At 35.5% G+C, this 21,997-nt stretch overlaps 1 protein-coding gene across 1 annotated transcript; it reads left to right on the forward strand.

Annotated features, from left to right (window-relative positions):
• The first annotated feature begins 12,790 nt into the window (after positions 1-12,790).
• Positions 12,791-21,524, forward strand: LOC115427652 (immunoglobulin lambda-1 light chain-like). Its single transcript, XM_030146292.1, has 3 exons — positions 12,791-13,208; positions 20,787-21,113; positions 21,183-21,524. Exons 1-3 carry the CDS (start codon positions 13,172-13,174, stop codon positions 21,341-21,343), a joined length of 525 nt encoding a protein of 174 aa, XP_030002152.1. The 5' UTR covers positions 12,791-13,171; the 3' UTR covers positions 21,344-21,524.
• The last annotated feature ends 473 nt before the right edge of the window (positions 21,525-21,997 follow it).

The following is a 21,997-nucleotide window of genomic DNA, read 5'->3' on the forward strand; positions in this document are numbered from 1 at the left end:
TATTATTATTAATGTTTTGTTTAAAAAAGAAAAGGGGGGGGGGGGTCAAGAAGTGAAAACACTGGAGATATACACAGAAAAACAATTGGACAGATAGATGTTTTGTTCTTTTCTGAAAAGAAAAGAAAAGAAAAGAAAAGAAAAGAAAAGAAAAGAAAAGAAAAGAAAAGAAAAACAACATTGTAAAATGTGAATGTAAAACATGTAAATTCTCCAATACAAAATCCAACAAAAACTTGAATTATAAAACACAGTGACCTTTCCCAACAGACTACCAACACAGAGAAACATGGTAAGAAGTGATCAAAAAGAATCAAAGATATATGAAATACAGGGTGACCCAAAAAAACGGGAATTTTTGAAGTGCGTATTGGCAGACATGAGCACATGGCAGCACTGTGAGACAGTGACCTTGAGCAAGTAAACACACCCCCATTTTAGTAACCATGGATCAGTGGAACGGGCAACAGCGTGTGTTAGCCATAGAAAGATTTGTCTGTTTGTGTTTTTTTCTTGTGGGGCTATCTCAAGAGTAAAGTGTACACGACTCGACCAAGAACTCTGGATGAGTTAAAACAGAGAATTCAGGATGAAATTCACAGTATCCCAGCTGAGATGTTGCAGCGGTCAATGAGGAATCTCAACAGCAGATTTCAAGAATGCATTCGTACAGGAGGACGCCATCTACAGGAAGTAATTTTTAAAAAATGAAAATTCCATCACTGTTTCTTAAATGGCATGGTTTAAGGTTTCAATTACTATGAATAAAATATTTTTCTTCCATCACTCTTGGTTTTATTGGATTGTTAAAAAGTTCCCATTTTTTTGTGTCACCCTGTATATAATATGTAGAGTAAAAGTAAGGTAATAAATAAACAGATAGATAGATAAATAAATAGATAAATAAATAAATAAATAAATAAATAAATAAATGCATCACATGTCACAGTTCTCCTCATGCTTTCCTCAGTGGTTCCACTACTTTGGTTTTGGTCTCATTGTACAGTTCAGGAACTGCTTTCTGGGTTCTGAAGTTTGTATCTGTGCTCCGGCGTCGGCATCAGAACACGACAGCCGCTTCCAAATGCGAACTTTTAACCCCGTTGGGTGAATGTGAGGCTGTGTAACTGGAACCAGACAGTTCCAGTTGGTTGTGTCAGGATCTGTGCCTGTGTGACCCTCAGCTCCTCCGTCTCCTAATCATCATCATCAGACTCACCTGCTGGCGCTGCGTGGCTGCAGCCGATTACCTCTGGCCTATTTAAGGCTTTGGTTTGCAGCCATGCAGCGCTGGTCCATTTCTTCTCACTCCTTTCCATAGCCCGGACATTTTTCCATATTTATCCACGGACTCTGATTCAGGTTTTGTATGTTGTTTTTTTTATGGACTCTGCCTTAGTTTTGGTGTTAGGTTTTTCGTTGTGTTGTTTTCATTTTTGTTAAATAAACGTATTTTTTTCCCTTCAGTTCCGTGCATTTGAGTCTTCTCATTTCCCCTTTGTGACAGGTTGGACTGTGTTCCTCTGGTCCGTTCCACTTTTATTTTCCTGCTGCGCTGCCGTTGTGTTCCTGTCATTTAGTAATTGTGAAAAATAATCATTTTTGAACTTTTATAAATCGTTATTGAATCATCACGTGTCACACTGTGATGAATCTAATAATCGATGTATTGGCAAAGCCCTAAATATGGCATTAAATCTAACTGATTATTGTCCAGTTACTGGCAGATCCCAGACACATATGAACTATGATGTCAGCTGTTCCACTCTGTCTTTGTGTTTGTTTGTTGTCAGTGTTTGTTCTGTGGTCCAGGTCCAGGTCCAGGTCCAGGCCCAGGTCTGGGGCTGTCCTGCTAAAACTGCTCTAAACCAAGGGAGTAGGTTTGATTCTGACATTGGTGTGGACACTAAAGTGCTCCAAGGCAGTATTCCTGAAAGTAGATGTTTTTTTGCATTTGTGATCATAATTTCACGTCATGTCAAGCTGATCAAACAAGCAAACATGTTCAGAAAAAAAATTCTGTAATTGACATGTTTAGAATGCATATCTGAATATCTAAAGACAATACAAGAATTTAATGCATTCTGCAAAATTATTCTCATAATGAACATATGCATTATTATTGAACCTCACCTGTGAATTTCCAGCCTCTCCTCCTCTTCCTCCTCCTCCTCTCTACTCTGTCTCCTGACATAAATATGTTGATTCATGACATACAGGGTGGGGAAGCAAAATTTACAATGAACATTTAGTTGTTTTTTCTCAGCAGGCACTACGTCAGTTGTTTTGAACCCAAACATATACTGATGTCATAATCATACTTAACACTATTATCCATACCTTCTCAGAAACTTTTGCCCATATGAGTAATCAGGAAAGCAAACGTCAAAGAGTGTGTGATTTGCTGAATGCACTCGTCACACCAAAGGAAATTTCAAAAATAGTTGGCGTGTCCATAAAGACTGTTTATAATGGAAAGAAGAGAATGACTATGAGCAAAACTATTACCAGAAAGTCTGGAAGATACTATTAAAGAAGAATGGGAGAAGTTGTCACCCCAATATTTGAGGAACACTTCACAGGAAGCGTGTGAAGGCAGTTACTGAGAAAGAAGGAGGACACATAGAATAAAAACATTTTCTATTATGGACATTTTCTTGTGGCAAATAAATTCTCATGACTTTCAATAAACTAATTGGTCATACACTGTCTTTCAATCCCTGCCTCAAAATATTGTACATTTTGCTTCCCCACCCTGTATGAACAGATTCTGGATACACTGATCATATAGTTTGATGGTACAGTTACTGCCTGAGCAAAAAAGGCTTTTACTTTCAATTATTACATGTAATTTATTCCCCAAAAATATGGATAAAATCACATCTAGAATCACATTTACAATCTGAGGTTTTATTGTATTTTCCCCACAAATTTTCTTCATTTGTGTTTTTTAAACACTTGCTCTTCCATAGAAATACATGAAAATAAGTAAAATAACTTTTAAAAGTGTTTCTGTTTGGTATTAAATAGTGTCTTTTCTTCAGTATCTGTGTTGAGCCTCTACAGTTCTAGACCCTTAAACTAACTCACACTGGGACTCCTATAGAAGTGTCCTATGTCCAGTTTTCTTTTCTTTGACATCCTTTACATCCTAATTACTGAACACACACACACACACACACACACACACACACACACACAAACACACACACACATGTCCAAATGTCCATGTAAATGACTCCACTGATATTCAAATGCGTCTAGCTGATGTGACTCAGACAGAACAAATACAAACATATTGAAACTTACATTAGCGCTCCAACTAGCAGGTTCCTTTTACAAGTAGATGGAGTGACAGCGGGGACGGCCAATCACATGTACGTTAGCAAAACCAAAGAGCCAATCAGAGAGTGATATTTACGTTAGAGGCGGGACTTCTAGCAGAGACTGACTGTTAACCCTTTGTGTGCCAGAATCATTGACTAAACACTTCGGACAGCGGTTGGACTGATAGTGAGGACACAGTAGTGGATGGATATTGGTAGGGGCGTGTCCCTAGTGTCCCTACATAATTCTACGCCCCTGCTCTAAACTGTCAGAGCGTCATTCTTCTCAGTTGGAGAACAGACCAAATCTGGATTGGAAAATGGACGTGTGCTTGTGTATGTGGTGATAAACGTTTGACACCTGTTTATGTTTCATTTCATGTTGAGGTTCATGAAGCGTCAGTGACAGTTTCAGCAGCTTCTGTAGAGTTCAGATCTATTATTCAGTGTACGACTCTACGCTGATGACACCCTTTTCTACACACATGAACAAACAGCAGAGTGAGAACCTGAGGGCTGTTTGGTGTCCATGCAGGGGCTGATGGGAGGTGGGAGGGGCCATTAGAAAGCAGAAAGCTTCGTCCTCCTCTTCATCAGACGTTACTTCTCCAGGTTCACCAGAGGAAACACCACAGAATGCTTCTCCTGCTGCCGGCCACTCTGTGCTGTCTGTGTTCAGGTGAGTGTTTCCGGCCAATCAGGAGCCGGCACAGTCTCCCTATGGCAAATGCCACCTCGCTTAACCTTTATCCACGGATCTGTTTGTTTACAGCGCTGGTCACCACGGCAACACAGCTGACCCAGGACAATTTTTCGATCAGGAGAGAAGGTGAATCTGTGACGTTCAGCTGCGGACGGACGGAGGAGTGTGACGAGAGGAAGGTTTTCTGGTACCAGAAGAAAAATAGGGATGCTTTCCAGCTGATCCTGCGCATCGACCTCACCGACGGGCAAGTTAGCAATCTCTACGGACATCCCGAACAAAAGGATTTCAAGGTTGACAGGAAACCCGACGGTTATGATTTGTATATTCCACAAACCAAACCTGTGCACAGAGCCATGTACTACTGCATGTGCTACAAAAACAGAGGCCACAGTGAGAACAGACGGCTGCAGCCTGAACAAAAACCTCCAGATAGAAGAGGAGGAAAAGGCAGGAAACCACAGGCAGGTTCCAACTGTCACAGCCATAGAGCAAAGCACAAGGACGTAAACACAACAAGGGGAGCCTGGCTTTGGCTTTACAACACTGAACAATCCACTGAAGTATTAGAAGAATCCATTATTATCATTCATATACTTGAGTGCTTCTATGAAACTGGGTTTATTTTAGTATCGGTCACTTTTCCATCTTTTCAGACCCAATAATAAAAGGTAAATGTAGACAGATTTCCCCCCAGGATGGACCTAATGATGACCTCAGATAAATGCACAAAAAATTATACTCCTGCTCAGAGCCATCCCATCATGAATTTACAATTGAAATATTATTTTAATTTGGATGGTTGAATTCTTGGGTTTAATCACATGTTAGTCAGTATTGGTCAGGATTTTTGTGTGTCACTAGATTTTCTTTGTTTCATTGGTCAGTGGTAAATTTCTTAGGATTGGTCACATCTTGATCACATACTAAACTGACAGATGTATGATCACAGGACTTTACCTTAGGCACACTTTTAGATACACATGCCCACAGACCATCATAAACAAGAGATAAGAGGTACACGGTCATTATGGGGTTTTGCGTTGAGTTGAGGAATTTCATCTGCTTGACTTTGGAGTAAAATGACACCAGTCCATTTTCTGTGATCCAACCCACAAGGGGGTCAGCCCATAGTTTGAAGATCAGTTTACAAGGATGATAGAAGTGATGTGCATTGGAATGTTCTGGATCCATTTTCCTGCTTGGGGTGTGGATCCTCAGCTGAGTTATATTTTGCTTGTGATCAGATCACGTCGATAATAAATTTATAAAAATGAGACCTTAAAGAATCTGGACTTATTCTTGGAGCTGCCAACAAAAGAACACATTATCATAATCAAATATTGGGTCCAAAAATAGGACCCAAATATGGACATTAAATCTCCCTTGGCATTAGATGTGAAAACATGTGTGTAAACGCTCTTCTATAGACTCTAAATAAAGACACTGGGTTGAATGTGTGGATCCTCGTGGTTTTTCTAATCCACACATGTGAGTTTTTCATCAGTCTCAGTCTCATTCCAGGTTTGGTGTGGAACCCATCGTGTCCACTGGTGTTACATACAGAACCTGAACATTTAAACACTAATAAATGGCAAATGATTTTGCAACAGCGGTCATTTTTGTCAAACACTCTGCCTTGCATATTTACTTTGATTCTCAAAATGTACATGTAAGAAAATAAAAAGATATTCAAAAAATAGTAGTACATAGTTTTCATGTCCTTTTTACCGGGTGACAATTGATTTTTGTTTGTGCCCATCAAATAAAAATGTATTTTATCTAAAAAAAAATTTATTCTATCTCAGTAAATATTTATTTTTAAAATAGACCCAAAGTGCTTCCAAACCTGCTTCATAATATTAGTCTACATCTGGTTTGAATATTAGCCCCTCTGTCCTGTTTTTAGGACTAGTTTCACAGAAACACCCAGATTCAACCTGCTGTATCATGATGATTGATGACTAGGTGGGTGTTGTCATGGTAACATCGCTAGTAACTTCCTTTTTCTTACTGATTTTCACTACAAACTGATCAATTTAGAGAAAAAATACACGTTAACTTGATTTGGTGTGTACATGTGTTTATAGATGACAAAAAAATACAATGTTGAAGAAGTGTTGAAAATGATTATGAGATATAAATTTATTTATTTATTTATCTATTTATTTATTTATTTATTTATTTATTTATTTATACGATTAGTTCAATTCCTAAAACGTAACTGTGAGAGAATAAAGAGATATTAAAATAAAAAATAAAAATAAAATAGTAGTGTATAATTGTGGTGTCCTTTTGACTGTGTTAAATGTGGATTTTTTGTATAAATATAATTTAAAATAAAATAAAAATGGGTTTTATCGGAAAAACAGTTTCTCTTTTATGTCAGTAAATATTTCTTTTTCAAATAGAGCCAAAGTGCTTCCAAACCTGCTTCATAACATTGGTCTCTATGTGGTTTGAATGTTTAAGCCTCTGTCCTGTTTTAGAACCAGTTTCACAGAAGAACCCGGTTCTAATTCTTTAGTTTGAACAACGAGCATCACAAGATGAAATCAGGCCGTTGTGTTGACGCATCCATTTAACAATGCTGTTGTTTCTGGTCTGGACCATCACTGTCCAGGTGGACTGGAGATGACCCCCCCCCAGGGCAGAACCAGCTGACCCACAGTTCTGAGGTTTGGGCCAATCAGAACCCAGTCTGCCAGGCTGTTGGAGGTGAAGTTAACCATTAAACAGCTGTTTTTGTCTGGACTTCCAAATTAATTTTTCTCCACATTGAATCTTTCCTGGTAAATCAAAACTGAAGATAAAGATAAGAGTCTACAACCTTATTTTGTCTTGTTTTTATTCATTATTTTACTTGTTTTTGGTCATTATTCATTGGTTGTTATTTAATTTATTTTCTACATTTTTTGTGTACACGGTAAAACAAAAACCCGTAAAAAAAAACAAAAACAAAACGGTATTATTCCGGCAGCAGGGGTGCCAAAAAAAATACTGTTAAATAATGGAAAATAACCATCTCATAAAAATACGGTAATTTTCCATAATTAAAATACATTTTTTTTCCTAAACTTTAAATGAGATTTTGCTCTTTTTTTGGACTTTTTAATGTTTAATAAAGAATATTTTCATGTATTAAAACAATCAAATTGTCATGTTGGCTCCCAGACTGTGTCTGTCTGTTCTGTTTCATCTGTCATTTCCTGTTTATTTTGTTAAGTTTCCCTCATGTGTTGTGTCTGGTGTCTTTACTTCCCCTCCTTGATTGTTCCACCTGTGCCTGATTACCTGTCTCCGCCCTGATGTGTTCCACCTGTGTCTAATTGTCTTCCCGCCCTCTTGTGTATTTAAACCCTGTGTCTTCCCCTCTGTCTTTACCAGTTTGTTTGCTCCCTCGTGTGTTTACTTACCAGTGTTTTTGGATCCTGTCTGTCTGCCTGTTTTTGACCCGATTTGCCTTCCCTGACTACTGCTTTCTGCCTAACCCCGTGTACTTCAGCCTCCAACGATTACCTGTGTGTTCGACCCATCACCTGGATTACTGACCGTGAGTTTAGCCTGTCCCTCATGTCCCGTTGCCTATCGTATTGCCTTTCCGTGTATGACCTGGTCTGTTTTTTGACATCCCTCTCTTTTTCCGTAGTCGGGGGGCCGTTGGGATTTTTCCGGCTCGGCCACGCTGGCCGCCCGCTGACCCCGTTCACGGCCCAGACGTCTAACCCCGAAGTCAGCGTCTTCACAGATTTATTAATCATTCTGTGTTGTGCTTTTACCTCTGTGATTGTGTTCAATAAACACACTCAACTTTACGTCTGTCTTCTGGTTTTGCATTTGGGTTCAGCCTTTGTACCAGACCCGTTACACAAATTACACACACGTGTGTGTGTATATATATATATATATATATATATATATATATATATATATATATATATATATATATATATATATATATATATATATATATATGTATATATATATATATATATATGTATATATATATATATATGTATATGTATATATATATATATATATATATATATGTATATTAGTACAGGCCAATTAGTACAGGCCAAAAGTTTGGACACACCTTCTCATTCTTCACATTTTCTTTATTTTCATGACTATTTTCATTGTAGATTCTCACTGAAGGCATCAAAACTATGAATGAACACATGTGGAATTATGTACTTACCAAAAAAGTGTGAAATAACTGAAAACATCTCTTATATTCTAGTTTCTTCAAAGTATCCACCCTTTGCTCTGATGACTGCCTTGCACACTCTTGGCATTCTCTTGATGAGCTTCCAGAGGTAGTCACCTGAAATGGTTTCCACTTCATAGCTGTGTCTTGTCAGGGTTACTTAGTAGAATTTCTTGCCTTATTGATGGGGTTGGGACCATCAGTTGTGTTGTGCAGAAGTCAGGTTGATGCACAGCTGACAGCCCTATTGGACAACTGTTAGAATGCATATTATGGCGAGAACCAATCAGCTAAGTAAAGACAAACGAGTGGCCATCATTACTTTAAGAAATGAAGGTCAGTCAGTCTAGAACATTTCAAAAACTTTGAATGTGTCCCCAAGTGCAGTCGCAAAAACCATCAAGCGCTCCAACGAAACTGGCTCACATGAGGACCGCCCCAGGAAAGGAAGACCAAGAGTCACCTCTGATGCTGAAGATAAGTTCATCTGAGTCACCAGCCTCAGAAATCGCAAATTAACAGCAGCTCAGATTAGAGACCAGATGAATACCACACAGAGCTCTAGCAGCAGACACATCTCTACAACAACTGTTAAGAGGAGACTGCGTGAATCAGGCCTTCATGGTCAAACAGCTGCTAGGAAACCACTGCTCAGGAGAGGCAACAAACACAAGAGATTTATTTGGGCCAAGAAACCCAAGGAATGGACATTAGACCAGTGGAAATCTGTGCTTTGGTCTGATGAGTCCAAATTTCAGATCTTTGGATCCAACCGCCGTGTCTTTGTGCGACGCAGAAAAGGTGAACGGATGGATGCTACATGCCTGGTTCCCACCGTGAAGCATGGAGGGGGAGGTGTGATGGTGTGGGGGTGCTTTGCTGGTGACGCTGTTGGGGATTTATTCAAGATTGAAGGCAACCTGAATCAGCATGGCTACCACAGCATCCTGAAGTGACATGCCATTCCATCCGGTCTGCGTTTAGTTGGACCATCATTTATGTTTCAACAGGACAATGACCCCAAACACACCTCCAGGCTGTGTGAGGGATATCTGACCAAGAAGGAGAGTGATGGAGTGCTGCGCCAGATGACCTGGCCTCCACAGTCACCGGACCTGAACCCGATCGAGATGGTTTGGGGTGAGCTGGACCGCAGAGTGAAGGCAAAAGGACCAACAAGTGCTAAGCATCTGTGGGAACTTCTTCAAGACTGTTAGGAAACCATTTCAGGTGACTACCTCTGGAAGCTCATCAAGAGAATGCCAAGAGTGTGCAAAACAGTCATCAGAGCTAAGGGTGGATACTTTGAAGAAACTAGAATATAAGAGATGTTTTCAGTTATTTCACACTTTTTTGTTAAGTACATAATTCCACATGTGTTCATTCATAGTTTTGATGCCTTCAGTGAGAATCTACAATGAAAATAGTCATGAAAATAAAGAAAATGCAAAGAATGAGAAGGTGTGTCCAAACTTTTGGCCTGTACTGTATGTGTATATATATATATATATATATATATATATATATATATATATATAATTCTCTATGAGACTCAGTTGTCCAATCCACTGATAAAAACTGTATTTGGACAGTTTATCAGTGCTTATACATGTTATACATTCACAAAAATACATTTATTCAACATTTGTGTTGTGAAACCTCCTGTAATTATACAAGATATTTGTCAATTAACAAACAAGTCTGGTTAAACTGACAGAACAAATACTTCTTTTATGGTTAATTGTCAGTAATTTTATGTTGTGTTATTATTTTTTTAATTTTATTATTCACGCAATTTGAGGGTCAATGAAAAAGCAACTACAGACAGGTTTTCTGTTTTATAAAAGATGCTGATGAGGAAAAGCAAAGGAAGTGGATCATCAGGAGAAGGTGTATCGTCTCTTTTCCACTGACCCTCAAATTGCGTGAATATAACTTGCACATAAAAATTTCCCTAATGGAAAAACAACAATTTTGCCAAAACTCTTGTTTTTAGGTTAAAAGTTTTTTCACTGACAAGAGGTGTTTTTTTCAGGCGTAGCACAATTGGTATATCACGCAAAACTGCAACGGAAAGACTGTTTTCCACAACTAGAGTCACGTGAATAAAAAAAAAACTGGATGTTGACGGACGTTACAACAAGAAAAGAAGAAGAGTTTTAAAAGAAACATGGTGTTTTATGTGTGGACGCACCAGGAAACCACATCAGTTTTAATTTAGTACGAGACAGAGGAGTAATATATAATAATAATGAATATATCTATATTTATGTTCATCATCATGTTTATGGAAGGACTTCTCATGTCATCTCACAATAATAAATAAATCAATCATCACATTTGTGATTTAATGTAAAAACCGACTTTACAAACTTGTTTTTTCTTTTTTTTTTTTTTTTTGTCCCACTGTCATGTGTCAATCTGTCACTTTGTTACATCCTGTCCCTGTGCATTTGTGTTTATATGAACCCGTCCCTCTATGTATATGTGTATTAGCAAGGAATGGATGACAATATGAGTGTAAACTTGAAATTGCTGGTAACTTGTTAAGCACAAGCTGCAATGAAAAAATAAAGTTGTCCGCCGAAGAGGGGGATGGTGGTGGGTTAAAAAGAAAAAAAGAAAAAAAAGAAGAAGAAGAAAAAAAAAGAAAATTGGAGAAGGGAAATGCCAAAATAAACATGTTTCCATCCAAAGAGAGATGGAAAGCCTTTAGAAAAGCCTTTGTTTGCTTCTGTTCTTTCTCAAACTGTGTTTTATGAGTTGATACATATGTACATTTATGTTAAATTTATTATATTTTGCTACTTTTTCTGTGATTAATGACTGCTGATGTGTAATTGTATGTAATTGATTTCTTGCTTTTGTGATTTTTTAATTTTTTTTGCTTTTTTTTTTTTTTTTACTTCAGAGTTTGAGACAGATTAACTAAACTAAAACTTCTAAAAAAAAATAATTAAAAAAAAAAAAGTATTTTTTCGACATTTTGTAAATATGGGTAAAGTTTTGCGCAGATGTCCAATGGAAAAGTGACTTATGACGCTCCTAAAGCCAACAGATGGATTCCTCATCTGCAGAACTTTTCCATCGTCCTCCTGGACTTTCATCCCACTGGAAGTCCAGCTGGTTCCACCTACATACGCTGTAACATGTGGAAATGAAACTGACGCTGGCGTGTGGACGTCTGTCTGTGAAGGGGCCAAAGGAAACAGATTGGCTTTCAGTCGTCGGTACGTTCTGTGATGGAGGACTGAGGGGGCGGGGCCGATGGGAGGTAACTGTAGAAACCAGGAAGCCCTGGTCTGATGTCACATGTCACCGTTGTTTGGTGTCACGTTCTCTCAGGTTCACCAGAGGAAACACCAGCAGATGCTTCTGCTGTGCTGTCTGTGTCCAGGTGAGTGCTTCAGGTAGACTGAGCTGGATTCTGATTGGCTGGAAACACACGCTGACCTTTGTTTATGCTGAAAACTGCATCCCCAGCCGTGGGTGATGGAGTTTTCATCAGTATCTGTTTTCATTGTTTTATATTTCATACACTCTGTTTCTGCGATTGAACTTTAGACAGTTTTATATACCTGACAGTTCACACATTCTTTAATATTGAACAGATTAAAAACAAAACTGCAATATTTTACAATATTATTAATTACCTCCACCAGGGAGGTTCTGTTTTCATCAGGGTTTGTTTGTTTGTTTGTTTGTTTGTTTGTTTGTTTGTTTGTTTGTTTGTTTGTTTGTTTGTTAGCTAGATAACTCAAAAAGTTATGGACGGATTTGGATGAAATCTTCAGGGAATGTTGATATTGGCTCAAGGAACGAATGATTACATTTTTTTTTTTTTTTTGGGTGGGTGGGGGTGGGGGGGCTGATGTGCCTTGGTGGAGGTCTGTGCTCTAACGTATGTAACGTAATAACTTTTGGCCAATAAAGTTACAACTTCTTGGCTGGTTATTCCATTTTTGGCCTGGTAAAAAAAATTCTATGCAAATGTAATAACTGAGCCAATAACAGAATAAGTTATAATGTTATTGGCCAGATATTACATTATTGGCCTATTACATTTTAAAAATGGCAAATTTATTATGTTATCGATTGTTATTACATTATTGGCTTCTACAGGTTTGTTCATCTTTGTTTTTAGTTATGTATTTATTTGCCTTTTATTGTGAAAGAATTGTTTTGTAAATGTAAATATTTTCACAGTACAATGTTATTTTTTTTAATTAATTTTTTTCAATTAATTTTTGACAAAGAAAATTTGTCGTCATTATTTATGGGTTATTGTGTTGTTATTTTTACTGTAGATCACATTGGTCTGTATGTGGAACCTGAACCAAAATGATTTGGACAACCTGGACTGTTCAGGTTCATTTTTGCACTTTCATCCTGTGGGCCGGAATGGAACCTTTGGTGGGGGGGCCAGATTTGGCCCCCGGGCCGCATGTTTGACATCTGTGCTCCTGAGGATCAACCGTAAAAACGCTGATGTGTATTCAAGTGACTTTCATCCTCAGAGAAACGACTTCATGGCTTTAAAGAAGCAGAACAGGGTGGAGCTGCTGATCCAAGAAGTGGAGGCGTCTCATTCAGCCACTTCCTCCTGCTCATGTAGGACAGGAGGAGTCCACAGTGAGACAGGACGGCAGCAGAAGGAACACAAACCAGCAGACGACAAAGCACAGAGCAGAGTTCTGAACAGACGGGTTCAGGAAAAGAACCTGATGGAGGAACCCAGTGGAACCCAGTGGAACCCAGTGGAACCCAGTGGACCAGCAGAACCTGGCTGAGGCCCAGAGGAGCTGCTGTCCACTGCAGCTCAGACTGGACCCACTGGTGTTGGAACACCCCCATGGACAGGGTTCACAGCAGACCCAGGTTTTTGTATGAGGGGATCTCACTGTGGGAGGATCTGGTGGTTCCAACAAGTACATGATATTTGGCTCCGGCACACATCTCTACATAACAAGTAAGAAAAAGTCCATTTTGTCTTCATTTGTGTTGGATTTGATGAGCGCTGCTCACATTAGTGTCCCTCTACAATCCTCTGTCTGAAAAGAAGAATCTGAGGAGGATTTTCAGCTGTTTTTTTTGACGTTAGGGTGAAGTCAAGGGAAGGTTAACATCCTGTCAAAAAAAAAAAAAAAATTAAATTACAATAATCTACACCAAACTTATATTTCTGGGTAATTACTTATATTTTCAGGAAAATGTATTTTAAAATTAGAAAAATTTGTGTAAAAAAAGTTTTGTGAGAGTGAATGTTTGTAAAGTGACCCAGTTTAGTTCTGTCATTCTGGGTTCATTTTATAAACTCTATAAATAAACTACATTTACTCAAATACATCAATATTGAAACAATAATAATAATGAAGCAAGAAAATACACACTATAAAATATATTTTCTCTATTGCAGTGTAGAAAATGAATTACAGCACATATTTACATAATTATACATACATTCTTTATTAAGTTACATACATACTGTTATATTTACACACTAAATGTGAATGTATATTTAGTTGTTTGTTTGGTTTTTTCCCCATTAAAGTTTATCTTATCGAAAACATCATCAGGGTGAAGGTTAACATCCTGTCAAAAAATTAAATTCCAATAATCTACACGAAACTTTTATTTTTGGGTAATTACTTATATTTTCAGGAAAATGTATTTTGAAACGAGAAAAAATTTGTGGAAAAAAAAATGTGAGTAGTTTTGTGAGTGTGAATGTTTGTACAGTGACCCAGTTTAGTTCTGTCATTCTGCGTTCATTTTATAAACTCCATAAATAAACTCCATTTATTCAATACATTAATATTTGACTATTATATTATTTTTGTCATATTCTAAACACACAGTGTTTACAATTAATAAATGCATATATCTATGTAAAATACATTTGAATATTACTATTATTTTTATGTCGTAAATATTGTAAATAAATATATATGATATTGATAATTGAAATAAAACATGTTTAATTTAATATTTACGTTTGTTGTCCATCTGTGTCACCCTTGACCTCACCTGTCAGTTATACTTTATTTTTATAATCGTACACTTATTTTTACCATTTGCACATTCATTATGAAAGTATATAAATATAAGTAAAAATATATACGTAAGGAATTTTTTATGAGCATGTATTCATTAAATTAATTCATGTGGAAAGTTTCCATTTTCATTAAGTGTCTCCAGTTGTTCCGTTATTCCTCAAACACCTAAACATCTACTGATGTTTAAGTTAAATTAAATTAAATTAAATTAAATTAAATTAAATTAATTGATCCTTTGGGCAGAACCCTCAGGAAATTCAGGTTCCAAAACCAGCACAAACAGAGAATAAATGTTTAATTCCTGTTGATCCACTAATTATTTCAATCCATGTCAATAATTGGTGTAAAATACAGTTCTTCATCTTTTCATGGTCATCAGATATGACCATATTTGGACATTCAGACGCGCCATAGTTACCATGGAAACACCATCATCTTCTACATTGATTCCCAGTAAAACCCATGGAGTTGGAGTTCCTTCAGTTTTCTCTGTTTTCATAAAATAACCTTTGAATTTACTCTGAGCTTTTTTATGAACATCTATATGATCAATGAATTTAATATAAGAAAATACAGGATTCACACTGAATAATGCAAAATGTAGAGAATATAAAAATAAATGGTGATAAATTGCCTGTGAAAGGTTAAAGGTGGGTAAATTAAAAAAAAAAAAAAAGAATGTATAAGTCTTCATAGAAATACTTTCAGGATTATAGAGTGACTAATTATTTAGACATTTCTGATGGATGTGTGGGTGCATTTTTAAAATTATTATTATTATTATTATTGTTATTATTATTATTATTATTATTATTGTTGTTGTTGTTGTTGTTATTATTATTATTATTATTATTATTATTATTATTATTATTATTATTATTATTATTATTATTATTATTATTATTATTATTATTTAATATTGCACATATAAGGATAAGGAAGTCTGTCCAGAATCATGTTTTGTCTTGAGTTCCAGTAGATGTTAAAAGTGTATTTTTTTTAAATGTAAATGTACATTTGAACCACTGGATTTTCTTATTGTGATAATTCAGTTTGTAATCCTTACTGTGTTCTGAAGGACGAGTGTAGCTTCTGCTAAACAGAATAAATGAGAGAACATTAACGTCAACACCACCTCATATGTATTCTATGTGTTCTGAAGTATTTATCATTTCAGTAACACCTTCATCACATGTGTGTCTTTGAAAAGGACGTTTACCGGTTGAACAGTTACCATGCACTGTAAAAAAAACAAAAAAACAAAACTGTATTATTTCGGCAGCAGGGGCGCCGAAAAAATACTGTAAAATAACAGAAAATAACCATCTCATAAAAATACAGTAATTTTCCATAATTGAAATACAGTTTTTTGCCATAACTTTACATGAGATTTTACATATTTTTTTTTACTTTTGAATGTTTAATAAAGAATATTTACATGTCTTAAAACAATCCAATTCCCAATAAATATATAAATAAATAATTTTCAATGAGACTCAGTTGTCCAATCCACTGATAAAAACTGTATTTGGACAGTTTATCAGTGCTTATACATGTTATACATTCACAAAAATACATTTATTCAACACTTTTGTTGTGAAACCTCCTGTAATTACACAAGATATTTGTCAATTAACAAACAAGTCTGGTTCAACTTACAGAACAAATACTTCTTTTATGGTTAATTGTCAGTAATTTTATCTCATTATTATTATTACTTTTTTTTTTTAAATATAGTATTAAGCTTTAAATTAACAGTTTAATCTCATAAATAGAAAAGAAATATTTGTGAAATTACAACACATTTGCAAATGCATTTTAACTGTATTTTTCTGTGAAAAAAGAAAACATTTCTTTTAAAAAATGGAAATTTTTTGGTTATTCAGTTACAGTTTTTTTTATGTTATTTTCCATTTGACAAGTAAAATCACAGTCTGTTTTTGTCATTTCACTGATATTTTCCTGCATCTTAAAAATACAGGAAAAATCTGTAAAATAAACAGTGAAAATTCTGTGAAATTACAGATTTTTTTTTTTTACAGTGTATCTAATGGATAAGGTCAAGGGTCCCAGATGGACCGTCCACTACTGTTGGATGCAGAACTGTTGAACCAGACCAGTTTCACACGAATATTCCACAGAATTGTAAAAGTCTAAATGCATCTGAAACAGACTCAAAGAGAAACATTTAGTTTCAGATATTTTTAAATGAAAAATATCAACAACTACTGCATCACAGATGGACAAAAACAAATAAATATCAAATTAAGCAATTTCATTTCATTTCATCTAAACATCAGTAGATGTTTCGGTGGTTGAGGAATAACGCAACAACTGGAGACACTTTATGAAAATGGAAACTTTCCACATGAATTAATTTAATGATTACATACTCATAAAAAAATTCCTTACTCTATAAATAAAATTTACATTACTTACTTACTTACTTACTTATATTTTTACTTATATTTATATACTTTCATAATGAATGTGCAAATGGTAAATATAAGAGTATGATTATAAAAATAAAGTATAACTGACAGGTGAGGTCAAGGGTGACACAGATGGACAACAAACGTAAATATCAAATTAAACATGTTTTATTTCAATTATCAATATCATATATATTTATTTATATATGTATTTATACAGATAATATTAATGTTATATTCAAATGCTTTTTGCATAGATATATGCATTTATTAATTTTAAACACTGTATGTTTACAATATGACAAAAATAATATAATAGTCAAATACTAACGTATTTGGAATAAATGTAGTTTATTTATAGAGTTTATAAAATGAATGCAGAATGACAGAACTAAACTGGGTCACTTTACAAACATTCACACTCACAAAACTACTCACTTTTTTTTTTTTTCTTCACAATTTTTTTCTCATTTCCAAATACATTTTCCTGAAAATATAAGTAATTACCCAAAATATCAGTTTGGTGTAGACCTGTGTAACCTTCACCTGACTTCGCCCTGATGATGTTTTCAATAAGATGAACTTGAATGTGAAAAAATAAAGAAACAAAATATACATTCACATTTAGTGTTTAATTTTAATAGTATGTATGTAACTTAATAAAGAATGTATGTGTAATTATGTAAATATATGCTGTAATATATTTCATACACTGCAGTAGAGAAAATATATTTTATAGTGTGTATTTTCTTGTTTCATTAAGTCTTTAAAATATACAGAAATTCAAATTAGTTATTAATGTTTATTAAATATACAGAAATCTGGGGCGACATGGTGGTGCAGTGGTTAGCACACGTGCCTCACAGCAAGAAGGTCCTGGGTTCGATTCCAACACCAGTCGACGAGGGGTGGGACCTTTCTGTGTGGAGTTTGCATGTTCTCCCCGTGTCTGCGTGGGTTCTCTCCGGGTACTCCGGCTTCCTCCCACAGTCCAAAAACATGCACTGATAGGTTAATTGGTTAATCTAAATTGCCCATAGGTGTGAATGTGAGAGTGATTGTTTGTCTGTATATGTTCAGCCCTGCGATGAACTGGCGACTTGTCCAGGGTGAACCCGCCTTCGCCCCTATGTAGCTGGGATAGGCTCCAAGCGACCCCCGTGACCCTAGTGAGGATAAAGCGGGTTCAGAAAATGAATGAATAAATATACAGAAATCATATATATAGGAATAGTTTTTTGATCTGTGTTTATTTATATGAAGCGTCTGCCAATACGATGAAAGAATATTCAAAATGCAGCTGTAGGAACAATGTCTCTACGTTACGATAACCACCGCAATATTGTGTCAGAGTTAGTTTTCTGTTGTTTTTTTTTTGTGGTTTTCTAAATACTTTTTATTGAAACAGTTGTAGAAAATGTGCTGACAGATGTACATGTCAGGTGATGTTAACAAGCAGCAAATAAAAGATTAAGTCACGTTCAAATAATGATCAATTCTGTGACTTGATGAGAAAAAGGAATTACAGTCATGGAAAACATGATTAGACCACCCCCTGTTTTCTTCAGTTTCTTAATAATAATAATAATGATAATGATAATGATAATAATAATAATAATAATAATAATAATAATAATAATAATAACTTTATTCATAAAGTACCTTTAAAAACTGAGTTTACAAAGTGCTTTGACAAACAAAGTAAAAGTGCACAACAGCAGAATAAAAACATAAACAACACAATAAAAGAGATAAGTACAGTGAACACGAAAATGGAGAGGGCAGAAATAAAAAATAAAATACGAAATAAAGGAGTGGAATAAAACAGCATCATGTTTGTTAATATAAATGAATAACCAAAACAGGGTAAAATTAAATATTCAACATTAAAAAGAGACCACATCACATGAAGACAAATCTATAAAAATGCGTTTTAAGAAGTGACTTAAAAGATGTTACTGATTCTTCGTGTTCATTTTAATGCCTGGTCCAACTAAAGGTCCATTAGTTTGGACAAATATAATGATACCACCAAAAACAGCTCATACTAGTTGAATTTCAGAGCTGATATCTGTCCATTTAACATGTTTTCTGGATAAAAACCAAAATCCCTTCAGTTCTTCCATCAGTATCTGTGTCATTGTTCTGATAAAAACAGTGCTTTTATTCATTCCATGTTTTCTTTTCTGTCTGGTTTAGTCACATGACCCCACAGGAGTTAGGACTGGATTACAGAACCATTGTTTCGGATGACTTTGGATGGTCTAATCATTTTTTCCATGCACTAAATGTCCTAATATTCCTGGTAAAATGCAGAATGATGCCTGAACATGAATCATTCCACATTCTTTTGTGCATCAGAGTGTATGAATCCTAATCTTTATACAAATGTTTTTATTTGTATTTTCAGCAGCAGGAAGAAAACGTGTCGTGTGTGAAGTAGATGTGAAATAAAATCAGCTTTTACTCTGACGGCATCAGCTCGACTCATATGGACTCGTTTAGCGTTTCTATAAAATGACATCAGCTGTTGATCCTGTTTGTTGTTCTACTTTGGCTGTGGTTCCACAGAAACTGATGGGAGACGGAATGGAACTACAAACCCTGTAGGTCACAGATCAGTCGGTCCAGATCATCACAGTGGGACCTGGAACAGATTTAATAAAGAAGTGAAGCTAGTAGGAAATCTGCGAAAAATGTCAGAGTAAATGTTCAGATAAACTTCATCTGGATAAACTGAGCACAGGTTTGAGTCTAAACCACTGATGTGAAGGGAGAAGAAACTGATTATTGTGCTAAAATAAAGATATTCTAAATATACTAACGCAGAGTCCCTATATTATACTTATAGATGTATACATGCATACGCTGATGATGTACTCATTTACACACATAAAACACCAGTGGAGCAAATACAGTTACATTCATTACTTTATTTAGACACAGTCCAAGAAACAATAAAAAGAAATAAATAACTAAAATGAAATAAAAATAAAATAAATTATAGTAATTAAAAAAAGATACATAAATAAATACATGAAATAAAATAACAAATATACAATAAAATCCTTCTTCAAACCCATCTTTTCTTCTTGGCTTTTGAAACCATGTGAGATGTTTGAAGGTACTGTCTTTATTCTATTGTTTTTATTTGGTAGCGGTTTATTGTTCTTATCTATCTATCTATCTATCTATCTATCTATCTATCTATCTATCTATCTATTTAGTTATTTTTGTTGTTTTTCAATTGTATGGCTTCTTAATCTATCCTTGTATTTTATTCTTTTATTTGGATTTTATTTATTCTTTTGTATAGCGCTTTTTTGTGTTCTGTACAGTTTTTATGTCTTTATATCTATTTCTGTATTTTATTTATTTTATTTTGGTTTTAATTATTCTTCTGTACAGCACTGTGGTCCACTGCAGTTGTTTTAAAGTGCTTTACAAATAAAGTTGGATTGGATAAAATAAATCTAAAATAGAACGAATAAAACAATGAAATAAAAATGAAATCAAATAAATTACAAATATAAAATAATATAAATATATAACTGCCACAAAATATAATAATCTGTTACCTGTTGCTTAAAAATGTAAATGTAAATAAAACCAAAGTCTGATTATGAGTTCCTAAAAGGACCTTTACACACACACACACACACACACACACACACACACATATATATTGTATTGTGACCTATCTACAGATGTAAATCTATGCTGATGATAAAGTCATTTACATTCATAAAATACTTGACATTTACAGCTGTTCAAACTCTAACAGATTTATTTCTTTTTGCTTAAAAATTCTGTCAGTGGAACAAGTGAAAATTATTTTGGTCAGATTTGTTGAACTCAGATTTTCCAGATCTATTGTCTAAATTCAGTTCTTCCGTCTCTCTGAACAGTTCCTCTTTGGGTGTTTGGCTCTTTTTTTCAGTGTGGTGTCATGTTTGGATTAGAAATGAGACCACCACACTTGGTCAGATCTAGATGTTCTCCAGTGTGTGATCTGTTGACTCTGCTGACTTTGTCCTTTTTGCTGCCGTCCTCCTTCAGATGACCGAGTGAAGAAGCCCACGGTGGGCGTGTACCCGCTGGCGTCCTCCGCCCACCCAGAGGGGAGGGGCTCCCTGCTGTGCGTGGCCTCGGACATGTTTCCTCCTCTGGTCCGCTTCTCCTGGAAGAGACAGAAGGAGGGCGGAGCTGTGGAGGAGCTGCCTGACGCCAAGGGAGAACAGCTGGAGGTCAGAGCGGGGGGGCACGTCGCCACCATCCGGGTGGTGGACCGGGACCCCGTCCACTCATATAAATACTGGTGCTCGGTCCACCACGAAGGGAAACCAGTCCAGCACGAAAAGGAAATAGAGGCTCCCAAACAACAAGGTATGAAGGCTGGGCGTCCACGCTGGGGTTTGATCCTGTTCCATCTGTGACATGGGTTTGGTTTTGCAGAGGTGGCAGCCGGAGGCCGTCCAGGTCCACATGTGAGGCCCTGGGACCAGGAGAGGCTCCTCTGTCTGATGTACACGGTGCTGATGGGGAAGAGTCTGGTCTACAGCTGTGGACTGGGTCTGATCAACCTCACAAGACCAAGGACCGTCCACCGTCCATGAGGAACCTCTCAACCTTCACCACCTGTCAACGGCACTGGGAACATTTACATTTACAGGCAAATCAGCAAGAACATCCAATGGGTCAAAAAAGAAATAAAACACCCAAAAACATCCAATGGATCCAAAATTAAAAAAAATGTCAAATGGATCAAAATTAAAATAAAAATAAAAAATAAAAAAAGCATCCAATGGATCCAAAATAAAAAACATCCAATAGAATACTGATACATATTGTTTTCTTCGTGCATAATAATGGAAAATTGAAATATTTCCACGTACCTTCAGTTTCTCAAATGTACTCCAGCTTCACACCAGGCATCATTTACATCAAAGCTATTTAGAATAAGCCTAAAAAAAAATAAAATAAAATAAAACTAAACTAAAAATACTCATACAATAAAATTACTGAATAAAAATAAAATAAAACTACTGTAAAAAAAAAAAAAAAAAAAAAGTAAAATAAATTGTAAATGTGCAATAAAATAAATAAATAACCAAAATAAAAATAAAATAAACAAAATTATTTTAATTAAAATAAAATCTGTATTAAAATAAATACATGAATCAAAGAAAACCAACCATAAAATAAATCAGAGATATACAATAAATAAATAAATAAATAAATGAATGAATAAATAAATTTAAAGAAACAAA

Source organism: Sphaeramia orbicularis, chromosome 1, assembly GCF_902148855.1.
Source record: "Sphaeramia orbicularis chromosome 1, fSphaOr1.1, whole genome shotgun sequence".
Classification (NCBI taxonomy): domain Eukaryota; kingdom Metazoa; phylum Chordata; class Actinopteri; order Kurtiformes; family Apogonidae; genus Sphaeramia; species Sphaeramia orbicularis.